This window comes from Glossina fuscipes, unplaced genomic scaffold, assembly GCF_014805625.2.
Source record: "Glossina fuscipes isolate IAEA_lab_2018 unplaced genomic scaffold, Yale_Gfus_2 1, whole genome shotgun sequence".
NCBI lineage: Eukaryota > Metazoa > Arthropoda > Insecta > Diptera > Glossinidae > Glossina > Glossina fuscipes.
The window spans coordinates 12551881-12569101 of record NW_023998415.1 but is presented as its reverse complement, the minus strand read 5'-3'; the positions used below and the strand labels follow the sequence as shown (position 1 = coordinate 12569101).

The window sequence follows — 17221 nt, the reverse complement described above, 5'->3', positions numbered from 1 at the left end:
TGCTGGTGCTGGTGCTGTTGTTGTTGTTGTTGTTGTTGTAATCTGTGCAGATCATTAACATTGGTAACGTTGTTAGGGTTTGTTATTGTTTTCTGTTTATTATAATTAAATGCCGTCTTTAATTTACTATTATTATTAATATTATGATTTAGTTGAATTTTATGCATCTTTTCCGATGTGTTATGTTTTATTTGTTATCAATATATATTATGTGTTAGGTTTGCACATGTGAACGTACCCGTTTACGATTCTCTTTTGCTCTCTCTCTCTCTCTCTCTCTCTCTCTCTCTCTCTCTCTCTCTTTCTCTCTCTATACCTTTTTCTCTTTCGCCCTCTCTAGAATATTACTATTATTTACAAAAAATGATAGACAATAATGAGAACAACTCTTGTTAGATTTTATCCAGTAATTTATTAATTCTAGTCAGCCATACCGATAACTGTGACGTTTATGACTTATGATACGATTGTGAAAAATGTTAATTAATTTAGTTGATGACGAATGTGATTACATAGTCTCGGAAACAATTTGGATAATTTTTCATTTAGATAAGTCTGATAGATTTGATGTTATTCTAAACAGTCACGGTATTCTTTGCTTTCATTTTTGATATAATTTATAGTTTGATAGCATGATTGATTGGGAAAAGCAACAAATTCGCATATTTTGCGCGATGTGAACTAAAGTCCACGACGGAATACTCTTTGGCAAAGTCGCGTATATTAGTAACAATTTACAAAATTTCTAATTTATTAAAAATGAGGCGCTAAAGAAATCAAATCAAATTCTACTACACGATACAATAGAGTAATAAAATAATCTAATCTGAGTTTCAGAAATAGATATGATCCGAATCGAAGATTTTTCAGTCTGAGACGATTATAAAAACGACCACTTCTAATACGAAAACTGCCGGGTGAACATATTTAAAAGACCGCTACGAAAATAACTAGAGAACGGACAGACGTAGTGCCAGCCAACATTCATGATTCGCTTTTCACATAAAAAATAACTGACACTGATTTCTTAATGAGCGAATTTGCAAATTTATACTAGAGGTAAAAAAAAATTTTGAAAGCAATGCACAAGAAATAAAAAACTGTAACGAAAAAAACAAAATGCATTTCATGAAATTTCATTTCATTTCATTTCATTACGGACCTTTTTAAGAGAGAGCATAATCAATACTATTTTATTCATAAATCGTATTTATACATATCGATATAGGATATGACAGAGCACCAACACCATATTGGATTGGTGTTTCGGCAACAGATTTCTGCAAATCAAATAACAAATGTAATGAATCTCGAATATGCAATTTTGATCGTTCCATGATTCGAGCGTCTGTATACGCTGAGTAACTTAATAACACTAAATGGAAAACTGTCCTTTTATATAGAGAAGTGGTAAAATCGTCATCCTTTGACCCTTTGTGCACATTGATTACACATTTTACATTAGATTATCATTTTCGCCAATCGATGTCAATGTGAATTGAAAAAGGATTGTCTAAGAGAATATTTTGAAATATAATAACAATATTTTCAATGCTTAATAGATAATCCGGCATTGGCAATTTTCAATTTATAGCGGATAACAATTTTGAATTTTATTTAAAGTTCGACTGGAAGCAAGTGCGAAGTAAAAGATCTGTCCATTCATATATCAGGTAAAATTGAACTCGTAATTAAAACAAGTAAAAAAACTATATTGCGCTACGATCCACCGTTAAACATCCTATATCATCTTACAGTTATCTATACATCGAATTTTCAAAATGAGCCGTTACAAGCGAAATGGTCGAAAAATTGGTCCGATCTAAACCCATTTTCAATAGCGTTAGTCCTTGAGCCGAAACAAGTCAGTGTACCGAATTTCATCAAAAATATCTTGAAAATTGCGAAATGCAGCTTGAACTTAAAAAAACAAGGCAGACGACGGGATGGACAGACAGACAGACAATCAGAATCATTTTTTTAAATCGATTCAAGCTTGAAAATAATTCTGGATCGAACGGTGTAATAGAATGACGGATCTATCTAAAGTCCTTGTCAATGTTGCATACATCCGTAGAAGCTTAATATAATGTAAATGGTTAAGCGTATTATTATCCAAAATTTTAATAAAATCATTTTCTTGCTAGTTTCACCCAGTGCTCTATAATTTTGAAAATTTAAAATTTTCATCCCCTGATGAGTATAGGGTTTTCACCATTCCTGCTACTACCAATATTTTAAATTTGATAGTATTTTCCTTTGAACGATAAGTATTTATTCTTAAATATATTAATATTTACATGACATGCAAAAGAGCAATGCTTTTATATAAGTGCCAATACAAACAAACTTATTAACAACAAAATTTAATACGATGAAGCTCTCTATAGTATGATATCTCTGTAGTATATATATATATATATATATATATATATATATATATATATATAACGTAAGGAACGTAATGAACTGAAAAAACACATAGTTTAAATGCATATATTTACCATACATATGTACAAAGGTGAAATTAACACCAAAATACAAAAAAAATGTGTTCAGGTAATGATGTATTTATTACAGGGTCAACAACAAAATCAGGTCGACAATATTTGAAAAATATATGATCTTTAATAAAGATCGCTTTCCTATTAAATAATCTGGGTGCTCAAGCAAATAAGGGTTTCTGCTATATATCATTACATTGCTTAAAGGGGAATGCTTTTGTGTTTTTTTGTTTCGCTTTTTAAAGGCTTAAAGAACGAATGCATAAAACCTTTTTTGAAAACTAAACTTAAGCCGTATTATCATTAAGACCGTTTTTTTTTTTTTTGTGGTATCTTACTTGTCTTTGACTTGAAAGGATTTATTACATTTTTCTGTACATTTTATAAGAAATCATTCTGTTACTTAATGCTCTTGTATTAGTACGTCTGTTATATTTATATATGTGTAGGTATGCTATATATATATATCTATGTATATATATGTATATGTATGCAGATATGTACATACGCACATGTATAGCGAGCGGCACAATTACTATACTTAAAGCGGGGATAGTGCTAAAGTTTCCATTACCCATATAAGAAACTGCATATGTAATGCGAATGAGATGATGACTTGGTATTTACAAAAATACAAATTTATTAAATACCAATGCCCGGTACAAAATTTTAAAGTATTAATATTTATTTTTTTTAATATAAAAAAAAATAAAAAATAAAATTTTTAAAAAAAAACTTATTACAACAAATGAAAGAAATTGCTTTGATTATTTATTATATTTTTGTTCACTTCACGGTTTGTTGGATTAACTGTAACGGCAGTTTATACGCTAGTTTACAACAACAAATTCAACATATCAACATACATACATATATATATATATATATATATATATATATATATATATTTTTTTTTTGTTTATTTTTTTCTTCGTTTTTTTGCCGAAAACTTCTAACTTTAATTTCTTTTCATTCTCTTCTGCATATCCTGTTATAATTATTCGCAACGGAAGGTATATAAAAATTGCTAATTATTTATATGTTTCCTATATCAATATGCATTAATAGTTGATGAGGTGTCACTGTGTATGTGTGTGTGTGTGTGTGTGTGTGTTTAGTTTAGCAAATATTGATAAAACAAAATTTTATGATTTTTTATTATTATTATTACTATTGTCTATGTTTTGATTTTTATTAATGTTCACATCGCTTGCATGTTTTCATTGATTTCGTCTAAAGGACGGTGAGCGCGGAGGGAACACAAAAAGTTATTGAATTTATTTATTTATTTTTTTTTTTTAACGTTTTATTTACGCTTTAGCTACGAACGTAATAAAGAAAGTCGTTTTGGATTTTATTATTACTTTTTTATTTATTATATTCTTTTCCGTTTCAATCTATACTCTTCTATACTTGCATTCACAATAGACCAAGCGAAGCTACTAAGGCTCATGCAAAAAATCGCTTTTCGTTGTTTCTTTGAAGATAGGTTTTGTTTGTTTAGACGTTGTTACGTGAAACTAACCAATTGTTTGTGTTCTTGGCTTTTGAGCGCTGCAATAATAAGTATCTCCTATACACATATGTTTAAACAAACTTTCAATATACATTGCGCCCGTGTTCTATTTGCACATTTGTTCAGTGCATGCACTTCCGTCGTTCCAACTGTAATGCATTTCATTTCTTTTATTCTGCTTTTTCCTTTTTTTTAGTTTTTTTTTTTTATTATTTTTTTTTATTTTAATAGCGAGTCTTTGTTATTATTATTATTTTTGTCGCTGCTTGTGCTTTATTCTGCCATCAATCAAAAGAGAAAAAATTGCCATAAAAGTTAGCAAGCATATGTGTATTTTCACACAAATAGACGCACACGCACACATATATATATATATATATATATATATATACATACATATATGACACACTTTATAGAATGTTGTCGCGCAATTTATAAACAAGTTACCGCACCGAATGTTCAGTTAAGACTGAACGGCCTAAACACAAGTTACCAAGCCAACCGTTGTGCTTTGTGTGTATGGCTAAGTTTTACTCTTTATTTTTCTGCTCAGTATCCATAGATATATTAATTTTATCAATATCTTTAACAATATACACAAGATTAATATATATTTTACAATAATATTAATATTAATTAGATTTATCGCACCCGTCAGTTGCGGACGTGTCAGTAAACCGTTTAAAACAATTTTTGTGGACCGAATGTAAAAGTGATACTAAAGAATATCTAATTGAAATGTTTTCGAAAATACCTTTCGAATCGGGTTAAAGGTTATAGACGAATATATGAAAAAATTGTCGCTGTTTTCATCTTTCCTGCGTTGCGAGTGTGCTTACAAACACAATACCCATACTATATTGTAATCCTCGTATTCTTAATCGATTAAGGAATGCTTGCGCCAGACTTCAGCTATCTATTCTCATTTTTGCAACGACAATGCAATTCAAAAAATTTACGCATCAAATTGACGATTTTTGGTAAATTTAGTCATCAAGTCTTTATGTAGCGTAGATTCATGAAGAAGCCCATCCTTCCGATCAATATAAAATAATAATTAAATTTGCAATTTTTTTCCATATCTGTTAAGATCATAGTTTTGTTAAGATCGTGTTCAACTTCATATAAGGGTGACAAAATTGACATATGCGAAAACCTTTCCTTCATACGAATATGAAAATTTTGGACTGCAATGGACTGATAGCGAATGACAAATTGAAATGAAATCGGAACATTAACTGGGAAGGTGAAAGAATGGAGATGATAAGAAAAGGGAAAAATCTGCATTGCTAGGATTGCTAAGCCCTGTTTTTATGCGAAAGATTGCTAAACTCTCTAACGGTTAGGATTAATTTTTATTCTTGTAGAGTTTTTATACAAGTTTTATGGCACTTATTTTGAAAACGGAAACCCCAAGTAAATGATTCAAAAATTTTATGATGAAAAACAAAGTGTTTTTTATTCGTGTATAATAATAAGTTATAGTTGTTGTACAGTTGAAAAATGTGTCTATCGTTTCAAAATACGAAATACGTTTTTATCCATAGAATACCCGGGAAAACACATTTTGAAATGCCCCCAAGTCTATGTCGTTTCTCGTTACTCGTTTTATATAAGACATATTTTATGAGATTATTTAAATGTATTTATATTATTCTTATTATTTATTTGAGTTGATTTTCATTTTTTTTTTTTTTTTTTTTTGTTATTCTATTATTTTCATTACTCTTTAGTATTTTGATGTTTTTTATATATATTTATACACTTGTTTGTATAAAATTGCACTTTTTAAGTATTATAATGTCGACTTAAACTTCGCAACAAATGGTATGTTGCTGCTTTTTTGTTGTTGTAGAGCTTTTTAAGGCTACCGTTTAAACTATCGTATATGTATTTATTTTAGTTAAAGGCTTTAGTTAGGGAGCATTGAGTAGGAACAAAGACACTGCAAATGAGTTCTTTTCATATTTTAAAGAACCGAGAGAAAAAGAAAGAATGAGAGAAGGAAAGATAAAAAGAGAGATATTTATTACAAACACAACAAATGAAAGCAATTGAACGTAATCATCCTATTACTACGGATTTCAATGAACTCTACGGAACTTTACGGAACTTTACCGACCGTAAGCTCGTTGAACATAATACCCGAATAACATATCTATCATACATATTCTCGCCAGGGCTAGTTTCTTCTTTTTGCAATAGTGACGGAAATCCTCCAACACTTCAAGAGAGTTAGGATTAGCAGATATTTAATTTGCTTATTATAGATCAAAGAGCTATTATGGCACTCAAAAAAAATATATATATATGCAGTGAGTCTCATTAACATTGCGTTTGTCTCGCTCGCCAAAAAGTGAACGCTTAGTAAATCTAGTTCATTGTCCAAGCCTAACAATTTATTTTACTATTTCGTACTACCAGAGAATACATATTAAAATATTAAAAAAAAAAAAGACAAACAAAACATTACTCCAGTAGACAAGAAAATTAAATAACTTCAACAACTTCAAAACGTAGCGTCATTAATATTGCGTTTTTGTCACATAAGGAAGGATGCGATGGTCGACAACATCATATTATTGCAAATTAATATTCGATGGAGTATCCCTTTTGCTTAATAACGTCATTTAAACGGTCTGACATTTTTTGTATAATTTTGCTTGTGTAGGAAACAGGGATCGTACGCCATTCGTCTTGTAGTCCATTTTTCACATCTTGGACGGAAGAGATTGAATGTTTTCGCAACCGTCGCTCCAATTCATTCCACATGATGAGGAGGAAGAGAGTGAAGCGCTTTGGAGCAGTTATATAAAAGCCATTCTTGAGTTAAGCGGGACTTACGCTTGAGGTCTTTCTCTTGGTAAAATTTGAATGTTTCGAGAAGACCAAGTTTGTCTATAGTTCCTTTTGAATTTTCGTTCAATATCCTTAAATAATCCTCCTTGTTTACAATGGCATCCGTAAACACCCATTTTTCGACTCAGTTGGCCCAATGCATACCAAACTATAATAAGACCATTGCTATGCTCGCCGTAAGCTGCTGATACAAGAACATAGTAGGAAGCTAAGATAGAGAAAACATGTTTCTAAATTCGTAGAATTGGCCGTTTCCCCTGGCAAATTCGAGTAGTAGCAAAGTCATCTATATAATCTGTGAAGGAACATAACCTTAAAAATATTCATATATACGCAAAGTCAATGATATTATGATAAATAAAAACACTACAACGGGTTAAGGGCTCACCATTAAATACCCTACACCACCTTGCAGTTGATCATATAACAACTTGCGAAAATAGGCCGTTATATGGGCATATTTAACCGAATCGAAGCGTATTCAATAGCATTCGTCAGTGTACCAAATTTCATTAAAGTATCTACAAAATTTGTGACCTACAGGTTGAACACGGTTTTGAATTGGATTGATGGATCGATCCCAAGTCCACACGATTTTATTATAGCCTTGCAAATATTCAAATACAAGATTGAAAAGAAACATTTTCGTCACATTTTATGTAGTATCCGAATTTGAGAGAGCTGAGCATATTGGAACAACCTCGCAATTTTTATGATCATTACGAAGTGGTCTAAATGATTTTAGACTACATTCCGGTATTGATAATAACGATGTCCCTGATTTAATGAACGATAATTGAGAGATTATTGACGTTGAAGAGTTTGTCAAAAATTCGGCTAAATTTCGCAATTTAAAGCGGGTTGCATTTTTTTCACCCGTAAACGTGAAATGATCAACTCTACCAATTCGATGTGGAGAAGAAAATTCGTTAAACGAAAAGCATTTTCTTTTATTACAACGGCGCACAGACCATACGCTACTGAGAGTCAAGAATATCGTAAGATCCGCTCCATTCCTGACATGTCTTTTCAGATTTTCATCTCTTTTTGGTTTTTTGTTAAGCACAATAATTTATAAGATTTGCTAGCTAAACTAGCTGAAGATTGTCCTAGAAAGCATTTAAAAATCAGTAAAATGTTGGAAGACAGTTATAGAAATGAACAGAGAGTAATTAATTAACTAATACATTTTCCCACAAAAGCGTTTTACAAAAGCCTTTCCTATGTCTGTCTGCCCACAACGTTACAAAAAATTGATGCAAAAAGATGCAACTTTTTTTACATGTGCATTGTCAACTAGTGTAGCTGTAGGTCAATAAAAGCGCGCAAATTATTTCAATTAAAAGGATTAATACTACAAACTCAAATCATTAATATAAATATCTATGGGGGCGCAAGACACATTATCAGGATTTGAAAAATCTATTAAAATTTAATGCAACCTACTTAGTGGATTGAGATGAGGACTCAGAACGAAATTGAGGAAATTTATATCACTCAACGAATAGCAATTTACTGCCAATTAATAAAATTTCGAACTTTTTTTATATGTATTCAAAATTTGAGGAGAAAGAGTTCATCACCTCTCATGAATTTATTCGCAATATTTCAATCAAATTTCCAGACATGAAATTCAATATTATTTCTTGAAAAAGATAATTTTCTTCTTCAATTCTTGCGATAGAATCTTTCGTTAAAAACCAAACTAATATCGTTGCCCGAAAAAGATAATTGACGCATGTGGCTCTCTCAAATCAAGACGAACTGCTCAAGCGCCTTTGAAGGTGAATGAATTCCATCATTCCGAGCTTATCTACAAAAAAATCATATAAATCTTATAATATATATATATATATATATATATACTATCCGTTATTGTTCGATAGAATATGTAATGTTTATACCCTACACCGCTTGCGGTACAAAGATATATTAAGTTGATGCAGATGTCTACAATACCCCAAAAGACTTGAGAAAGACCCGCTTCTTATTATATCGATCAATTAAACTTTTCTAGCTGTCCATCCGTCCACTGATTTTCTTTGCTTCCGTTTAAATTGCAAACTGCAATTTCTAAGATATTTTAATAGAATTTGATACACTGTAACTTATTTTCATTCAAGTACTAACGCTGCTGCAAATGACTCAGATCGGACCGCCTCCTATATAACGCCTTATTTTGAAAAGTCGCACTTACTGCCGAACCGTGCCCTACTATAATGTTTTTCCTTGTGTAAGATTTAAAAAAAAATATCGAACAGTTAGGCAGTAAGTGTGATGAGTTCATTCCAAATAAAATTCACAGTACTCTCCACCAGTTACTTCATTTCAATTCATTCATCATTCATTTCCACTAATATCAATCTCAATTTATTTGATTTCAAGCATCACAGTGAAGAAGGGCAGGCAGACGGGCAAGTTTGTTGTTAATGTAGCTCAGAACCTCTTTAAATCTAGTTAAATCGCCATCCAATTAAATCAATAATAAATTCTTGCTACTCTTCTATAACTTCATCTATTTCTTTTAGCTTCAAAGGAGAACCAAAAGATTTGTTTTGTTTTTTTCATTATTTATTTTATTCAAACTGACTTTACTTGATGGTCGAATACTGACTCATCTCCTTGATTATTAAAATGCACAAAATTGGACTCATTATCAAGGAGATTATCTACTCTTCCGTTAACTATCAATATATATGCGAAAAACTCCGCGTAGATAGGCGTTACCTCTAAAGTATAAATAGCAGTGCGTTGTTCAATCTATAGATCATTTTCAGCAATACATTGTCTTAAATCTACGACAGGACAATAGCATACCTTCAAATTTTTTCAATTCTGTTACATGATTAGTTGGCAACAATTTGGAATGTTTATCTTTGAATAGTGCAACGACGGTTTAAATCGAAGCTTTTCTTTAAACAAACATATTAACACTTTAACTCAGAGCTGGGCTGGCTAAACGGTACTAATTCAAGATACGATTGAGCGTTCACATTGTACTTATGGAACAGTTCCAAACAAAACCTATGCATTACACTTTGCATAACGAAACCTTGATTTTTTTTTATCAATTATTGTTACGTGCATTAGCGAGACGCGAGTTAATTAAATTTTTTTAGCTGCCTCTAGATCCCCTATCGACAGTAAACGGCGCCCAATACTCGGACATATGTTAAGCTTATCGTACTGGATACTGGATTGGAAAGTGTCGGCAATTTCAAAATAGGTTCACATAATGCCAAATTATTGATTTCATTATGAATTCTAGAGATATTTGAAAAATATCTAAAAGCACTCTTCCAGTAATCTTTTCTTAAAAGAATATAACTAAAAATTTTTATTAAAAATATTAAATTTTTATTATTAAATATTAACTTTTAGCGTAATTACCAATTTTTTATCTTTATGCGTACCTAATTCGTAGAATCCAAACGAAAACACATGATCGAAAGCATAAATGCTCTCGATTTCATATTAAAGCTACTGATCGAATCGAGAATAATCGAAATATATCAAGTCATCTATAGTTCCTTTTTTTTCTTTCCTATTCGAATACTTTGTAATCCATTCGCTGCTATTCCTTCTTTCGCTGGCTCGTTACTAAAAACAATGAAAGGTATCGATTTTATCGATTACCTCAAATCTCAAATAATTAAAACTAACCTAAAATCCTTGTGTCTATTAGATGCACATGTATATAAATTCAGGATAAATTTTTAAAGTAAATCGAGATTAAAGCAAAGAGATTCAAAGTTGCTTCAGAGACATCATGAATATGCACAATGATGATTTTTTGCTATAACTCGTCTTCTTTCGTTAAAGCTTCTAACACTTCTGGAAGACACTGGACTCTTCTATAAAATCAGTAAAAATTCTATATTTTTATTAATTCGATTGTCATATGAGAAACTAGAACTAGTTCGAGATGTTGAAAAAAGGGCGAGAAAAAGAAAAACGTCCTTCAATCGCGGAAAATAGGTAGAGATCAAGGAACGATAGAAGCTTTTATGAATTCCGGCATATTTTAAATTAGGTACGGAGTCGAAATAATCGAAGGAATCATTTCAATTTTAACCTATTCCGTAGTTTGTTAGTTTCTTAATAACATAATTTGAAAGTGAAAACCAGTCTTCCTTTGCCTAGCACGCGATAAATAGAAATATTGTGAAAATTCAATATAACTTCAAATAGATTTATTAATTTCCTTCTGCAAAATTTTTCAAATTTTCTTTTTTTTTTCGTTTTCATTTTTTCATCTTAGAATAAATATTTTTATTTCACTTGAATATTGAAAGATTAACATTTTTTATCACTTTCCTTTGTTATGGCTGTTTCAACTTTGGCAAACCATGCAGGATTTGCAATTGCAATTTTATTAAATACTGAATTCAATTGATTACAAAGGAATTGTATCTCCATGTCGACCGGTGAAGCTTCTCGCTGATATTCAAATACGAGTGAGTCACGTATTTGATCGATGACTGCTGGTATGCGTCCGTTTCTTATCAGTTCTGCCGCAACGATCTGTACATAAGTAGGCGTTCTTTCAACGAGAGATGCCAATTGTTCAAATGATATGTCATTATAAATTTTACTAACGGATATCAGATTGTGTTCATTAATTGCACGCTCGAGAAGAGTACGACCGTCTGATGTAGTGATTTTGTGATGCGGCTGCAATATGGCTTTAAAATCTTTCAAATCTGATGGCTTTATAATAACGTTGTAGTAAAGTTTCCCAATTAAAGCACTGCCCGGCAGAATCCTTGTACGTTTGTCTTTAAGTAATAAAAACAATATGTGAGAGCGTTGCTCACCAGTCGCTGATAAGGCGATGCAAATGAAAGCTTTTCTTAGAAACGACATGCACATATTGGAGATAGCGGATAGCTCAACGTATCGCCGGGCAGCTTCAATAAATTTGCGTGCATGATCCAAGATACTGGCGTAATTCTCTTTATACGAAATTATTTTTGTTTTCGCAGAGACTTCTCTTTGCAGCAGGGACGCGCGCTTAATATGGAATTCAGCCTTTCTCACGTCGCCAGCCTCCAAAAAGAGACGTGCAATACGCACATACGTGTCGAATTTATATTCTGCGGCGTATCGCCTGTGCCCCCTTTCCAATGGTACGGTCAATAAAGTCTCGGCTGCTTGCCGATACATATGAAATCGTTCCATAATGGTTCCGATATGTTGAAGTATACCGCATACATGCTCCTCAAAGCAAATGATACGTGGTTGAAGTCTAACTAGCGCAAACTTACACAAATCAAAAGCAACTCGATCAGGAAGGTTCGCCAATCTTGAGACAACTTCATTTAATACCGGACGAGAGACTGACAGTTTGATACGTCTACTAACCATATTTGTTATAAATACTTGAAATGTTTCCTGCAACTCATCATTCGTATTAGAAATAATCTGATCTAATATCCGCAAATATGACTTGGCTTCGTCTGCTAGCCCACCAGAGAAATAAAGTAAATGTACTAATCGGAGAACAGTATTCTTAAATGTTATAACCATTTTTCATGCTACTTGGCTCACAACTTTTTATTATGAAAAGATCGCAGAAAATAATTTAGGAAAAAAATGCTCAATTAGAAAAACGCAAGTTATCACGATTATATGTCTACTTCGCGAGAAAACACACACGATATCGATGTCAATAGAGAGAAGGCTTTACTAATCAAAGAATAATCGAAAATCTTTTGTTTTTTCTTTCACTTAATTACTTTTCTTCTTACTCCGTTCTTATACACTTTCTTAAATCGAATTTGATAAAAATTCTTACGAGGAAGTACTATATATTATACCGGCTTATAGTCTTACACGCGCGACAATTAAGAATATTTATCTTTTTATATACTACATACTATATCTAATATATTTTTTGATAATGTTGAGTATACCAAGGTATCGATATCACAACAGTTACGTAATTAATTGTTCTTTTCCGACTCGACCATTCACTTAAAGTTTTATTTAAAGGTGGTAGTCTAAAAAGTAAACACTGATGTGCAATCTATCAAATGCTATATATATAGCCTTGAGTTATATTCAGTTCCATAAACTGAAGTTCACACAAAGTTACATTCAAACGCATCATGAAACGATTCATATCTAAAATTAAGCTTCAATGTTATTTTCTCTTCTACCTGCAACTACTAAGGCTTATCATAATTACATCGATTTCTCTCCGTAAAATTCATAAATATACGTATCATATCAAGAAATAAAATCTAATAATCGAAAAGACTTCTCTCTTTCCTCTCCGACCTTGACCGAAGTTGAGGGCTTTTCTTATTAAATCATTAACATTATAATCGCTGATGATTTCTTTAACAATCATTGCTTAAGCTTTGCCTAGACTTATAAATATTGTCAGTAATGGCCCGCAGACCATTTGCAATAGAAATACGGATTACTTCGGCAATTAAAAATGCTTGCTCTTCTTGATTTTTACCTATAGTGGTATGGTATGTAAAGCTACTATGGAAAAGTATAGTTAATAAGTAAACATTTCTCCTTTTTTTTTTTTTTTTTATCAATTTTTCATTTGACTTTGATTTCTTTTCCGTCGTCAAGACAACTTTGGGATGACAATTAGTACTTTTTGATCTTCTTCGTGCCATTGCTTCCGTATTGCTTTACTGCTTAGAAAAAGGAGAAAAAAATTGACTTTTCAATCCAAGGCATAAAGTAGATAGCAATTATTGTTTCTGTTTTACTCGTATATGATCTTATGTTAAAATATGCCGAAAATAAAATTTTACAACGAATCGTTTTTTTCCATTGTTGTTAAGAGAAAAGTAATTCATTTTCTACCAACTGGCAGATTAACTAGATTAAAACTGTTGTCTGCATATGCGTTTTGCTTTTTGTGTTTATTATTGTATATCCACTATATAAGATATGTCTCGATACATGGGTTAATATTATTATGTTTACTTTGGTTTGTTTTTTTTTTATTTATTTATTTATTTATTTATTTGTGTAATATTTCAATTTGAGATTTATGCCGTAAGTGTTTTCAAATTTTGATTCACAATTAAATGAAATGAATAAAAACCGTAGAGTCGCGCAAGGTCAATCATTAAATGCGCTAAAATACACTGCTTAATAAAATTCATCAGCTATTTTCATTTCAGAAAATACAACAAATTCATTCTACATTCATTAAAAATGGTCTCATTCCATCCAAATATTTTATTTTCAATTTTTTGACAGATACCAGACAGACAGATAAACTTCGATCGTATTGTTTGAAGCATGCGCAGACAAACTTAAATCGATAAAAAAAAATATATGATTTTAAGCCAAACAGATTCCGATTAAATCTCTTACACAGAGGTGTTTTTTGGCCCAAGGACAAACGCTATTCAAAATGATGCGGATCGGAACCGCTTTTTCGTCCATATGACGCCTGGTTTTGATAAGTCATGTTATATGAAAACAGAATGTAATTTCGGGACAAAAATCGCATTTTACGTTCGCATAGAAACTTTAGATCGGATGGCGCATGCCCCAGGCCATCTAGCCGTTCCTATGGAAACTACATCTTTAGGTGGGGTAAAAAAAACCTGATTTTCAATACTTTTCGATGAAAATTGTTTCATTCACAATGATGTGGCATGTAAATCAATCTCCCCGAGCTTGCATCACATTGTTTGAATCTCAATCCATATATGGGGTTCTTATGAAACCCTAGACAAAACAGTCTAATTTTTAATATTCTATGATGAAACCACACATGAATTAACCACAGGGGATCATAGATGCTCTCATGAAAGCCAAACTCTCTATGGCGACAGAATGTAATTTTTAGTTTGCTATACCGGGAACAACTGGAAAATAATAAAATCATTGCCAAATACATTAAGTTTGCTAAATTTAGACCACATTACCGTTTTGAGTATTCTCCAATAGGAGCGCTGTCATGAAAATTATACCTTCTTATAAAAAAGTAATGTAATATTAAGAAAGCTGCATATTATTAAGAAAATGAGTGAATTAGTGAGTATTAGACAAAGTGGTGATGTAGACTATCTCTAAAGCTCGGTCTTGTCCGACTTTAGCACTCTTACTTCTTTTACCTAGCCGCCTTAGTTCATTCCCACTAAATGATTTTCCCCGAAAACAATTATCCGCGAGATGGAAAAACCAGGTGCAAATTCGTGGCGCGTTACACAGTTGCCGGCCAACGAAAAACATTAACGGAAAAGCGGATTAAAAACGAAGCCATGATCTTAGGTAATAGTAATATGTTTGTAAAAATGTTTATAAACAGAATAATTGCGAAAGGCGGAGTTAGTCGAAAAAGACACCTTCGTACAGCCGGTAGCAGAAATGAATTGAAACAAAGAGTAGACGAACATCTAGAAAAAAAAAACAAAGAGGACCTAACGATATTGGAGATCGAATATAATATCGAGCGAAGGGAGTAAACCGAACTTTGAGGGAACAGAAAATACAGCCACAGAAGGAGAAAAACGCGGCAAAAATGGTGCAAGTATATCGAATGCCGTTGTTATGCAATTCATACAACAAATGCAGGTAGGGCAACAGCAAATACAGTTAAGATAGCAAGAAATAGAATCAAAAATTGACGGGACGACGGAAAAGATCGAGAAAATTCGGGAATGTCAAGGAATCTAGCACACATGTATAGACGAAGGTTACCAGCAATTCCAAGGCAAAGTTAATGTGCTGGAAGAGAAAGTTGATGATGCGCTAGGCCAATAGGATGGCAGAATGAATGCCCAGGAGAAAGATGCAGGGGCTTTGCGAAGCATACAATGAAGACAGCAGGAACTGATTCGACAACGGCTTAAAAGAATTCCACTAACAAAGAGAGCAGCGATGGCGGACTTGATCAAAGATGTGCAAGAGCGGAAAGTTATTGAATCACCAAATAGCTCTTGGTGTTCGCCTGTGGTCCTTATAAAAAAGACAGGCCTACTAGGTTCTGTGCGAATTATAGGAAACCGAATGAGTGATAAATCAGCAAGCCGAAGTACCAAGAACAAGCTCAAAGATATCACAAGAGGCTGAAAATCTCATAAAAAGATAGACTAGCAATCTAGATGAGCAGCAGAAGAAGTACGGAAAGAAAAGACTTTTGCTGGAAAATTGATCCAACTTTGTCGGCATTACAAATTCAGTAGTCGGCCGTACTAATGTTACGAAATACTTCTCTGGATACGATTCGCATCGCTAGATCGTGAATTTTCTTTTTAAGAGACTTACACTTGCACTTGCACTTTCATTTTAAGATTCTTTTATTCACAATCAATTTCCTTAAGGGTAAGATTATTTGCAATCTATTTCGACAGCACTCTCGACTCAAATTTTTTTTAATTGACTGACCATGCCTTACGCAAATATTCTGTTTATATAGATTTTTACAAGCATTTTACTATTACCTAAGATCATGTCTTCATTTTTAATCCGCTTTTTCGTCAACCAGTTTTCGCCCCTCTCTCTCAAATTTTTTTTCTGGGATAATCAATTAGTTGGAATGAATTGCATTTGGTATTTGTGTAATATTATTAAGTGATTATTTCAGAAATGTTAAATAACATGCCAGTGTTACTTAATAATCGATATCTTTCTCTTCTTGTGTTGCGCAAACATAGATCTAACCAAGTTAAAGCGACAAAGCCATATATTAAGCTCCTTCTGAAGGAACTTTCAAGCACAAGGTCCGAAAAAGTGAAGCCAATGTGCTTGGGTAGAAAAGCAAGTAATTCACAAGTATTATGTGTACAATCCTAATAAATCATTGTGGGCATTAAATAAAATTATAATCAAACTTATAATTGTCACTTCCTCAAAAGAGGTAATATTATGAAAGAAAGCTTAAAAATGTGCAATCACTGCGTACTTTTCAGGTCAATAAAAGGTTGATATTGTTTTTTTTTCTTGTTATGTCTATATTGCAAAAGGGAAGAAATTTGTGATCCGTATTATATATTTCATAAAAAACTATGGACACGAAAAACCTTAACAATATGTACAATCACCATCATGATCGTTATTATTAGCAATCACAACATGATAATCATGTACATCTGTTGCTACTGACACCAATATCTAATTACATAGGGATCTCATACATCACATATGTATAAACGTTTATTCCTCGTTATGGTTGGTCGACTTTTATTTATTGTATTACTGGTTATAAATTCTTTTCTGTTTTAGAGTCATTGATAATCGTTAACATCTACATCAACGTTATTGTCGATATATAGATAGAAAAAGAAATAAAAACAAACACACACATACATACATACATACATACATACATACATACATACATACATACATACATACA

The 17221-nt window shown here is 32.1% G+C and overlaps 2 protein-coding genes across 2 annotated transcripts in view; both read right to left on the bottom strand.

Moving 5' to 3' along the window:
- The window catches only part of LOC119632384 (bicaudal D-related protein homolog), a 46712-nt gene extending 42308 nt beyond the window's left edge, over positions 1–4404 (bottom strand). Inside the window, exons 1-3 of the mRNA XM_038025274.1 lie at positions 4030–4404; positions 3248–3314; positions 4–42 (exon numbers count right to left, since the gene is read on the bottom strand). Coding sequence (XP_037881202.1) covers positions 4–42; positions 3248–3314; positions 4030–4114 — 191 coding nt within the window. The 5' untranslated portion in view covers positions 4115–4404. The remainder of the gene's footprint in view (positions 1–3; positions 43–3247; positions 3315–4029) is intronic.
- Positions 4405–11175: 6771 nt separating this feature from the next.
- Positions 11176–12408, bottom strand: LOC119632381 (COP9 signalosome complex subunit 4-like). The gene has a single exon (XM_038025272.1). The coding sequence runs from the start codon at positions 12406–12408 to the stop codon at positions 11176–11178; it is 1233 nt and encodes a 410-aa protein (XP_037881200.1).
- Between the last annotated feature and the right edge of the window lie 4813 nt (positions 12409–17221).

Coding starts and splice junctions, on each gene's coding strand:
- LOC119632381 (XM_038025272.1), bottom strand. CDS start 12,408: ATGGTTATAACATTTAAGAATACTGTTCTCCGATTAGTACATTTACTT.